Source organism: Pseudonaja textilis, chromosome Z (genome assembly GCF_049901715.1).
Source record: "Pseudonaja textilis isolate UNSWEBS1 chromosome Z, rPseTex1.2, whole genome shotgun sequence".
NCBI lineage: Eukaryota > Metazoa > Chordata > Lepidosauria > Squamata > Elapidae > Pseudonaja > Pseudonaja textilis.
Genome location: NC_142008.1, coordinates 44,181,095 through 44,193,729, shown reverse-complemented (window position 1 = coordinate 44,193,729; position 12,635 = coordinate 44,181,095). Strand labels below are relative to the sequence as shown.

General features: G+C 33.1%; 1 protein-coding gene across 3 annotated transcripts in view; it reads left to right on the top strand.

Moving 5' to 3' along the window:
• ZNF385D (zinc finger protein 385D) overlaps nucleotides 1–12,635 on the top strand; it is a 218,807-nt gene that overhangs the window by 47,246 nt on the left and 158,926 nt on the right. For all 3 annotated transcript variants that reach the window (XM_087917076.1, XM_087917078.1, XM_026708235.2), the window contains exon 2: nucleotides 5,069–5,211. In XM_087917076.1, coding sequence (XP_087773202.1) covers nucleotides 5,069–5,211 — 143 coding nt within the window. The remainder of the gene's footprint in view (nucleotides 1–5,068; nucleotides 5,212–12,635) is intronic.

The window sequence follows — 12,635 nt, the reverse complement described above, 5'->3', positions numbered from 1 at the left end:
TTTGTGGGAGAAAAAACAGTGAGAAAGCAAGGAAAAAACAAAAGATAGTAAAGATAATCTGTGTTCATAGAATATAGAATGCTTATTGTTTAGAACACTGTAGAAATCCATCAAATAGAAATGAATATCAGGCAGAAGAACTTGATTGGCTAACTGTAGAAATCCATCAAATAGAAATGAATATCAGGCAGAAGAACTTGATTAGCTAACTGACTTAATCTATGAAAAACAGCATTCTACTTTGTAACTGTCTGGTTCTTATTTTTGTATGTTTATATTCATTTATTGTAGTCAAATACTGGATTTTTCAAGTATTTGGTCTATGTGGCCAACATCTCAACACTCATTGCAGTATCTTAAATGCATCTGATTCCCTCAGGTCAATTTAGCTGATATTTAACCAGCTGATGAATGACTATCTGGTTCTCTAAGTTGAACACTGACTCCATGTATTATTCTTTTATTGTCTCTCTTTCCATAATAGCCATTTTCTAAAGGTCAGATTCAATTTCAACTTTCACAAGTGTTATAAATCACAAGAGATTCCAAGAAAATCAGTATACAGTATAAATATGAGCTAACAATTAAACTGCTTGATATATTTATTAGACAGACATTTCCTTATCACTTCCATTTTGTCATTCAGGCATTTTAGAAAGTAACTGAAAAGGTAGTAAGAAAGGGCTGCCAACTGATTACCTACTAAAAGTCAAAGAATGGATGATTTAGTATACTATATCATGAATCTTCACTTGAAATGAAGCCTCAGTTGAGATATGTTTCCACAGCATTTTAATACAGGTAGACTTGCTTAAAAACTGCCTGTTTAGTGACTGTTTGATGTTATGACATCAAATGTTAATGCTGAAAAACTAACTTTATAACAAATTTTTGTGCTTATAACTGTAGTAACATCCTTGGGATCACATGATCACCATTCAACTGGTGGATCTTTACAACTATCACATAGTCCACAGTTACATGATCACCATTTGCAGGAATTATTTAACATCTAAGATGATGATCTAGAGATGTACCAAAATAGAGAACCATTTTAAACAAATACATATAGATTTTTACGTATAGACTACGTATAGTATAGACATATTCAGTATGTTGTAATCTGTCAATCAGGAGCTAGTAACAAATGGTGATCCATCTCAAAGAGAAATATGCTTATCAAAATCCAAGAGAAATGGAATTCCAGTTGTTTTTCTGTCATGTCTGAGCGGAATCCATGATCTCGCTTGTTGGAGGATCCTAATTGAGATCAGAACCACCCTGGAGGGGTGGTGAAGAAAGTGGGAGCACTTGGAGGGTTGAGGGGAGCAGCATCTCCACTCCTTGACAAGATAAACTCCCTCCAAATACAAGTTTCAGCAGTGGTCTAAAATGGCTACCATGAAGATGGGAGGCAATCCAGGAAACTAAGACTATGCTGGAACGGTGAAGTTGTGAGCAGTGTGTGAACCAGGCAATATATATGGACATTAAGGTACCCCGGAATTAAGAAATAAAGAATTATTTTTGATGAAAGTGTGTAAAAGTGGCAACCAGAGAGAGTGAGAAGAAAATCTGAACTTATGATTTTGGTTTTGAAATGAATTAATTTGGAGGTGGAAAATTTAGAGGAAAATACCTTATTACAAAAGGCTTGGAAATTAAACTGGATAATTATTGGACTTTTGGCACTAAATAGGCATAAGTAAATGCTATAATTGAACATGTTGAAAAGAAGTAATAGCTAATAACTAGATTTAGCAAAATTAATAAAAGTTTAAAAAGGGAAAAGCGAAAAGAAAGGGTGGAACGTGGAATTTATTATAAGAATATTAATTGATACTTAATGAAGCAATGAATAAAGTTAAAATGAATTATGAGAATTGTAATGGAAAGAATAATATCAGTTTCTACAATTAATTGAACAGATTAATATTTTTGGAATATATAGATGATTTATAAGGTAATTGAGAAAAAGAATACCATGCAGAATCTGACAAAATATATATGCATATGTGATATGTAGTAGTTTGGAGAATATTATTAGTAATGTAGAATGTGGTAATTAAAAATGACTACACTATGGTAAATTTTTAAAATGAATTAAAGGGAATAAATTGAAGGAATGTATATGGTAAATAGGTGGCAAACTCAAATTGACATAAAGGGGACAACTTTTTGACTTATTAAAATAAGGATAAAATTTATTGAATAATGAATGGAATAACAATATGTGATAAAATTGCAAACGTGACAGATAAAAGCAATATGTGTAATGAATATAGAAATTAAATAAGAATTTTAGATAGTATTGTAAAATAAGATATGAGAATATTTTAAGATAAATGAAATAAATTAATATATGAACTGGAATTGCAAAAATAGGTGTAATGAATTTAATATTTGAGAATATTTAAAGGAAAATAGAATAATAATATTATATGAAATTGAATAAGAAAGGTGAATATGTAACTATGGTCATGTTTGCATTGAAATGTAAAAACCTGGAACCTCACTGTTCACCAAGAGATGTTTTTTTTTAAATATAAAAATTATTTTAAAAAATCCAAGAGAAATGCAGTTTCATTTCAATATACTTTCCTACTGTTATAAAGAAAGCAAAGATCAATATAGGAATATATTTGCCAAATGATTTGAAAATTCTTCCAGAATTTTAGGGAATGCTTCATTTCATATTGTATTGCCTGCTTTTATAAGTATCTTTACTAAGTTATTCACTGAAATCAATCACAAATCAGTTAATTATAAAGCCCCTTATGGATAAATACATGAATTAATTTATTAAGAGTATAAATGGAATCTTTAAATGTTGAAAACAGAAATGGTTTTTCCTTATAGAGTAATTTGAAAATGTCTTTATATCTTTTCTCCCATTCATATATAATAGGCTGTCTTTGATCAATAAAATCATATTTCATGGCTAATTTTCATATTACTTTTGCCTGCAGGCATGCTATAAAATAGAATAGAATAGAACAGAATTCTTTATTGGTCAAATGTGATTGGGCACACAAGGAATTTTCCTTTGGTGCATATGCTCTCAGTGTACACAAAGGAAAAAATACATTCATCAAGAATCATAAGATTCAACACTTAGTGATGGTCATAGGTTATTAATAAACAATCAAACCATACTAGGAAACAAATAAAATAATATAAATTGTAAAGATACAAGCAACTTAGTTATAGTCATAAGTGGGAAGGGATAGGTACCAGGAAGAATGAGAGGAATAATAGTAATACAGTCAATAAGTTGACAGTGTTGTGGGAATTAGTTGTTTAACAGGGGAAAAACTGTCCTTGTGTCTAGTTGTTCTGGTGTGCAGTGCCCTATAGCATTGTTTTGAGGGTAGAAGTTGAAACAATTTATGTGCAGGATGTGAGGGGTCTGTAGATATTTTCACAGCCCTCTTTTTAACTCATGCGGTATACAGGTCCTCAGTGGTTGGTGGCAATTGTTTTTTCTGCACTTTAGGATATTTGCCAGAGGCTATTTGACACAAATTGACAAAAACCACAATTTTAAACAGTAACTTTTGTAAGAAGAAAATTACAGGCTTATCTGTGGGCTTATCTGTTGCAAACGTAGGGCTGCATAAGTTCTTTCTTCTTTTTTTAAAGGCAAATATTTTTGACTTTTTTATTCTGAGAAGGATAAGTTATTCACCTTCCTCCTAACTGCCAACCTCTAATTCAATAATTTCATTCTGCCATTAGTGCTGACAACTATATCCTAAATAAGTGGATAAAAAGAGTACTATACCACTATAAGGGATTATGGCAAAATGTCCCTCTAAATGTAAAGGTTTATATACCTCAGAGGGATTCCTCAGCTTCATGGAGTAATGATATTGGAGATGTGGTTCATACTTAGAGCAATCTGGAACTCAATACTAGTGAAAAAAATAATTGTTTCCTGCTAGGATTCCTTAAAAAATGGGAATGATAAAAAAATGTTTTTTACTGATTTAGTTTTAATACCTGCAGTCCAAATTAGAATGCAACTAAATTAAGAAACAATTATTTATTTTATTTATTATTTATTTATTTATTTATTTGTCAATTGTTTACAAGATAATAAGTATAAGTGTATACATAGTTATGAATACATGAAATGGGTACATATAAGAAAAATAAAAGAAAATAAAAGAAACAATAGGACAGGGACGGTAGGCACGTTGGTGCGCTTATGCACGCCCCTACAGACCTCTTAGGAAAGGGGTGAGGTCAATAGTAGACAGTCTAAGGTTAAAGTTTTTGGGGTTTGGCGAAGAAACTATAGAGTTGGGTAGAGTATTCCAGACATTGACCACTCTGTTGCTGAAGTCGTATTTCCTGCAATCAAGCTTGGTACGGTTAACCTTGAGTTTGTATCTGTTGTGTGCTCTTGTGTTGTTATGGTTGAAGCTGAAGTATTCATTGACAGGTAGGACATTGCAATGTATGATTTTATATACCATGCTTAAATCAGACCAAAGACGGCGTAATTCAAGGTTTTCTAGTTCTAGAATTTCAAGTCTGGTGGCATAAGGTATTCTACAACAGTAGAGGAGTGGAGAACTCTTCTTGTGAAATATTTCTGGACTTTCTCAATTGTGCTAATATCAGATACGTAATGTGGGTTCCAGACTGATGAGCTGTATTTGAGTATTGGTCTAGCAAATGTTTTGTATGCTCTAGTTAGTAGTGTGATATTACCAGAGAAAAAGCTACGTAAGATTAGGTTAACAACTCTTAATTCCTTTTTGGCTATGTAGTTGCAGTGGGCTCTAGCACTTAGATCATTAGAGGTGAGTATTCCAAGGTCCTTTACAGAGCTTGGATCATCAACAAGATCTTGACTATTCAGCTTGTATTTATTTTCGGATTTTTTTTGCCAATATGTAAGACAGAGCATTTATTTGTTGAGATTTGAAGTTGCCATTTGTTTGACCATTCTGATACACAGTCAAGATCTTTTTGAAGGGTAGCAGTATTGTCTGTGGTATTGAACAGCTTTACATCATTATGTATGATTTCATTTGTTCTTTTCTTTTTCTTTATATAGGAGGTACATGCCAGAGTCCTGCTTTTCCAGCCCTGGTACGACCTTCAATTCCCTCCTTGCCACCATCATTGGATCTCAAACCCTTTCTTCCATTCCCACTGGACACTGCTGCAGCTGTCAATCTCTTTCCCAACTTCAATGCTGTAAGTACTATAGTGAAGTTTGAGTTCCACATCATATACTTCCATTTAATTATTGGCAAGCCAAAAAAATCTTTCTACAAATGTGTGCACACATACACACAAACATCTGTATGTACACACACAAAATCAGCAGAATTAGTCTCTGATAATATTATCCAGTTTGGATAATGAAACGTCTGCAAGAAAACAACCAAGCTCAGAGAGCACCAGTGACTCCTCATTTCAACTCTGAGCTACAAATATTCTCTTTAAGAGTAATTATCTTACAATTTGTTTATGTCAGATTAGTTATTGGATTAATTATAACTAATGAGAGAACACATCAGATCCATTATTTTGAACTAATTAATTATAAATTAATATTTATCTGCTTTTTCAATGGATTCAAATAAAAACTCAAAATAAGTATTTAAATTATTTATAGGGACATAAACTAAACTGATAAATTTCTCAGTACCATTGTTGTGTGGAAACTAATAATGTTGAATCCCTTTTAACAAGAATACTAAATAGGGCTGAGCTTTCCCATGAATCACTGTGTTTGTTTATTACATTTTTAAACTGCCCAGTAGCTGAATTTCTTTGGTTTAATTAAGCCCATAGAACTTAATGATGACAAATCACCACATAAGAATCACTAACTAAAATGACAAAAAGTAGCAAATGCACCAGGAACAAGTAAAACATAAAAAGCACTAAAAGAGTTGCTAGTGTTTGCTGAGTTTTTTTTTTAAACCCTCCACTTAATGCCGCAGAACAGGGGTGTCAACTCAAGGCCCAGAGGCTGGATTTGGCCTGTGGAGTGCTTAGATCTGGCCCATGGGGCTGCCCTGGAAATAGCGAAGGACTGGCCTGCAGCGCCTCTGCCAGTGAAAACAGAACTCATGAGGGCTGTGTGAAGCCTCCTCCAAGCTCCGTTTTCATTGGCAGAGGATTACAGGAGGCTGTCCCAGCCAAAAACTGAGCTCAAGAGCCTGTTTTCACTGGCAGAGCACTCGGGCCATCACAGATTCCCCACACACAAGTGACGCCATGCTGGCCACGCCACCCAGACACACCCATCCCAGCCCCCCCAGCTCAACACAACCCTGATGTGGCCCTCAATGAAATTGAGTTTGACACCCCTACCCCAGAAGAACATTAAATGGATGCCAAATGATTTTCCTAATTAAGGCATTCCACAGATAAATAGAAGAGTACAGCAAAAACCACATGTTAAACTCTTCAATGAAAGGAGAAATCTTTATTTAGAATATAGTCATGCCTTCTGAATGTGGGGAAGATAGAATGGACTAGAACGTGTTCCTCAGTCATGGAGAAATTGCATGATCCCTTTTCACCTCCCAAAACACAGAAGGTATTAACATTCTTTTCAAAGGAAAGTCTTATAGACATATTGTAAAGATATATTCTACTTACATTTTGAAATGGAACTCAGATTATAGAAATGTTCCTTATGTAGCTATATACTGTACTTCTAACAAATGGAATACATTTCAATTTATTCACCCTGTAACAAGTAGTCCTAGTTTAGTGACTGCAATTGGGACTGGCAACTCGGACATTGAATTAAACAGTTGCTAAGTGAAATGTCATGATTTTACTTTGCTTTGCTTTACAGACCTGCAGTGGTTTAAATCCAAGGACTGGTTACAAAGTTAATTCTTTTTTGTTGTTTCTGCAAATGATTGATGGCAGTCAGCGCTTGGAAATATTATTCTGCCAATTGCCCTTTATTGCAATGTTGATGCCTACTGAAATTCTGAAGGGTTCTTTGACCACAGATACCGGTGTAGTTCTGAGGATCTGGAAAAGTTTTATGATTCTCTGACTGCAAGTGGTAAATTTACAGTTAGTAAAAATGATCTATACTGTAGCATCAATATTGTAAAAGACACACTGACATATAGCAACATAATGTCTGAAATATCTGGAATGTCTTAAGAACATGGAAACTTAAGCTGCAATAATATTAGTATTTATTTAAGATGAAATGATATTGAAATCATTGAATTTATAACAAACTGAAATTTTGTGCACACCTAGCTAGGAATAAGTCTGTTGAATTCAGCTGAGACTTGTTTATGAATATTCATCAATAGTATTATCTTTTTAACTGGTTGTTCCATATCTTACCAGATGGGTCCTGTTAGGGAAAGAGGCACAGAAATAAAACAAAGCTGTGTAATTGCAAAACACATATGTTCTATATAGCTGTTTTCATACTGTGAAAAAAAAACTTGGACAGCTCTTACATTCATTTCATGAATACCCGTTGTCTGCTTTCTTCTAGAGTTTAATTAAGAAGCACAATTAACTATGTAAATATAATTTGTATAGTTAACATATGCAGTTTTGACATTATTTTGACTTTTAAGAGTTTATAAATACTCTCCTTCTGTTTTTTTCTTACTGTCTGGAAAACAAACAAATTTATATTGAGAAGAGAAAAACCCAGAATCATTACAACTGTTGAGCTGTAAATTTTCAAGGATAGGTTTAAGCGTTATACATTTTGAGATACAGGTGGTGCTCTACTTACAACTGCAATTGAACTCAAAATTTCCCTTGCTAAGCAAGGGAATAGTTAAGTAAGTCAGGCCCCATTTTACAACCTTTTTTGCCATGGTTGTAAAGTTCTAAAGCATTTTTAAGCAAATCACTGAAGTTGTTAAGTGAATCATGCATTTGTTAAGCAGATTTGGCTTCCCCCATTGACTTTGCTTTTCCTAAGAAAGTTGCAGGTGACAACCTTGGGATCCCAGAATTTTGCAACTGTTGTAATATATGCTGGCTGCCAAGCATCCAGGGTTTGGTCACGTGATTGTACGGATGCTGCAACAGTCATAAGTGAGAAAACTGATAATAAATCACTGTTTTCAGTGCTTTTGTAACTTTGAAGGGTGATTTAAACAAATGGTTGTAAGTCAAGAACTACCTGTATGCTTCTCATATCTAGTATTCTGCCTTTTTTAAAAAAAATCCAAGTTTTGAGTCATAAACTGTTCATATTATGCATGATAATATGAAACAAATGAGCAGACAGTAGATACAATACAAAATTGGCATCCTGTGAGTCATTAATTTAAAAATGACATTAAAAATAGAACTGGATTTTTGGTGATGCTATTTCCATGCTTCATATATAGCTCATGCTCATTCTAATGCATGTTTGATGAATATTAACATAATACAATAAAATAAAATAGCAATAATAGAGTAGGAAAACAAACATAGAAAGCTATAAGACATCAAAGATGGCATCTATACATTATCATTTTTCATTTATCATTTTTCCATAATTTATTGTCTATATTTTTCTTATATCATGGAGACATACAAAATAATTACAATTCATCCTTCTCTGTATCAGCTGGACGTATGAAAGATAGAAATTTCCTATTAAATTATTACTGCATGTTACAAAAGGGAAGACAGGGAAATGCAAGCCCAAGGTGTAAAACTTTGGGAAAGAGGAAGTGATATGGCCATGCTTCCACACTAGTGCTGTGATCTGAGTCTGTCCATATATTTGTAAAACATGAAAGCAAGTTTTTAACTGTAATTTTCAAATCATATTTTCTGCATTTCATATTTTCTAAAAGCTTGTTCTGACATTTTGCCACTTTGTTTTTGTTTGTATGTTATGAAAAATCATGTTGATTTTCATGTGTAATGACACAGAAATATGTTTAACAAATAAATACATTTTGTTTAACAGAACGGATAATTTGAAAAAGAATTGTATAAAGCATCTTAACTATTAACTTTTTTTATTTTTTAAATCGATCTTTACTCCTGTGACAACCCCCTGGACTAATTTTTTTGAGTAAGATTTTTGGAAGTAGTTTGTCATTGTCCACCCCATCCCCTCCGAAGGCTGAGTAAATGACTAATCCAAGGCTACCTAGCTGGCTTCATGCCTGAGGCAGGACTAGCACTCACAATTGCTTGATTTTTATAGATTTCTATACAAAGTATGCTGTTTTATACTTGCTATCTTGAGAAAAGGTAGAATATAGATGTATAAATAGATAGACTGACAGATAAATACAACTTTTTTCTTTTTCCAATAGATCAAATTGAATAGACCAATTAATCTTTTCATTACTCAACTATAGAGCACCTTCACAGTTTTTCTTATAGTGTTTTATCAAACAATTCCCTTAGAATAGAAGACATTAAAATAAACAATAACTTTAATACAAACAATAAATTATGAATTGTGATTCTTGAGAGAAAGAATCATAGGAAACACAAATCTTCAAAATTCCAAGCTTAATTGTGCAAATTCATGTACAAATCCATACAAGCATATGCACTTCATTCTACAAAACAGAATATTCTATTCAGAATTTTATTTGTTCAATTCTAAGATGGCTTCCTCTTAAGAGCAACCTGAAATCTCACATGCTATGGCAAATAGCATGTAGACACAAGAAAGTAATATGCAATAAATACCAATAGCATTTTTCATTGTACTGTAGCCTATTTTTTCTTTTCATGATGATTATGTTAAAACCTGGATTTGTACCCAATAAATATATTCTGTGCTGTTTCATTCCTAGATCCCCGGAAATCCCATTTTCAATGTCTGCTTCATGTTTCCATTAACATATAACTTTATTCTAAGCAACAAAGTTTTTCTATAATCTTTGCTGAGTAAATAATGGCTAATATTAGTCAGTAACCTGTATTCCAAATGCTGTTGAAATATTGAAATATTTATATCATCTACCACATGTCATTTTGATTTTGGAATAGCATATGTTAAAGCAGAACAATAAAGCAACCTAAATTTTTTAAAAATCTGCTTAAATCTATCACACTGCTGTTTGTGAATTTTGCTTTTTGAAATTTGATCTCTGATGAAATAGAGGTACAGACTTCTTACAGTGGTAGCAATAATGAGATTTTGTTTGGAAATGTGACCTCTGTTTTCTAATGTAGTTTCCTGACATGCTAGATTATATTGAGTTCCATTTACTATCATTTCTATGCCTGAGTTAGCTGATAGTGTTCAGTAAACACATATTTTGCCTAAGAAAGGCTAGTGCATTTCTAACATGTTCCTCCCTGTTTGACAAACCTTTAGGGACATGTCACATCAACTAGAACATTATCAGCCTAAGGAAAGATAGGCTGTAGGTTAGATTTGACTTAACAGGACAATTTGACAAGCACATACTTTTTTATGTTTCTGAAAAGAGTTCATGTTCTTTTAAAAAGATTTTATGAAGAATTATGTGACTTTTAAGGCTACGTGTATGGCTTTTTTCTTTACAAATATCTAATTTTGCAATTTTACCATTTCAGCAAGAAACAAAGATAAAATAAATTGAAATATTTTGTTCTGGTCATTTGAATAGTTAAAAATAAAATCAAAGAAATTATATGTAAAAGATAATTATGTAACTTATGTAATTACCAAAGCACCTTCTAAAAGTAGTTTATTTTATCATGTATTTTCCTCTGGTATGGAGAAAGACTGGAGAAGGAGGACTATTAAAAGCTAAATGCAGCACTTCCCAGCTCTATTGTCTGTGCCTTAGGTTGGCTAGTCACACTTTTTTTTTTTTACTAACTACTCTATTTTGCCCACTATATTTTCTAACTATGAGCCCACTTTCAAATATGCTCACAAAAGGCAGGCAGTTTTTATAGGAACACCAAACATTACTGGGCATATTAAAAGAACAATTTAAAGAAATTGTTCCAGAAATCACATCCTTGGCTGCCTGTAAATGGCAGTCTAGCCAACATTTATTTCTTTAAAGTCATCTTAGGAAATGCATTTCCAGATTTCTTAATCCATTCACCAAAGTAATCCTATGGAGTAGAAGCTAAGCATCTTTCCAATCTTCACTCCACTTTGTATTTATAGATCTATGTTATTCCTCAATTCTTCTCTCTCTTAGTCCTCTCATTTACCCACTTCCCACACTCTTCAAGTACTTACCTTATGGAGAAAACAGTACACAAGATAATTTATATCCTAGAGTCCTTTTGACAGGGAGAGAAATTGTAATACCCATGAGATGTGATATGTCATGAAGGATAAAATAGCTTAGGATGTACAGATGATTACATCGCTACGTTGAGTGCCAACTTCTACCAATATTTTATGATGAAGATTATCTTCTCTGGCAGAGAAGGGAAGGTGACATTATGGCCCTTTACTAAAAGTCAACCTCAAAAGCCAGGCACATTACTTCTAGGTCCTAACCCAGACTTGATCCTGGAAACCCTGGAATGAACTAGGAGCTTTTTTCATCCATTTCATCTATTGATACCATCATCTGAAGACAAAATATCAGAAGACAAATACAAGTATTCAAGAACTGTAAGAGATAAAGAGAGTAGATTATTCTGAACTAATCTGCTAAAGAAACCAGAGATTATGAGAGCCAACTGTGTTCAGATGGAGCTAGAAACTTTTAATATATAGGGGACAACCTGGGCAGGTATGACAGAACAATTGAAAAATCTCTGACTGTAAGGTCTGACTTGATTTCCAGCTTATCAAGATCCTTGTCAGAAAAATTCCTGAGTTTACCTGTTTGTTTATCACTTTACTGGTTTTGGTTGAGTTTGCTTTTAATGCTGTTACAGTTAGCAATCCTATTGTGGGATCTACTTGGTTATTTATTATTTAATTTTAATCTTAATATTTACCAATTTTGGTCAGATATAGTTTAACTATAAGATAATTTTGAGCATATACTGAGGAATTTGTGATTAATATTAAACCCAATATCACAAAATTTGAAAATCTATTTCTTGTTTTCCTCAAAATATTTTCTTCCGGTTATCAAATATAAAGGGACTCATATTATTAGACAATAGCAGAAACACTGCTGCTTCACTGCAAATCATCGAAAGATCTGCTGAATAAAGCTTAATAGATTTTCAGGAATGAGAGAATAGATACTGAGTTATTTTAATAGAAACTCAAAACAGAGAGTAAGTTGTTTGGTCTAGCTCAGTGCTTCAGGTAAATTATCCTAAATTGGATAAAAGGTGTTTTCCCCCCTTTGGGTAATGACATATCAAGCCACTGTCCCACAACAACAAGACATTTATATTTATTTAATGTGTTTTACTTACACTGGGTAAAAAGAATCCTATGATAAGTAACTTTGATTAAGTAAAAAGTTTAGGAAGCACTACACAAAGCTTCTGAGGAGACTGTGCTTGCCCTGGGGTTCTCAAATCAGTATCAAATGAAAATCATGGGGTGAGCAATAATCATAATAAAAAGGCTGTAGGGATAATGTGAGTCGTGAGACACCTTGCACAGCAGCAATTGAAGTAACTTTTAATGATTTTTTTCTCATCTGATTGCATTAAGTAGAGTTTTATGAAGCATTATAAAAAACAGCATGCTAATTAGCAATCTGGTTAGCAGAACATTTTGTAGGTGC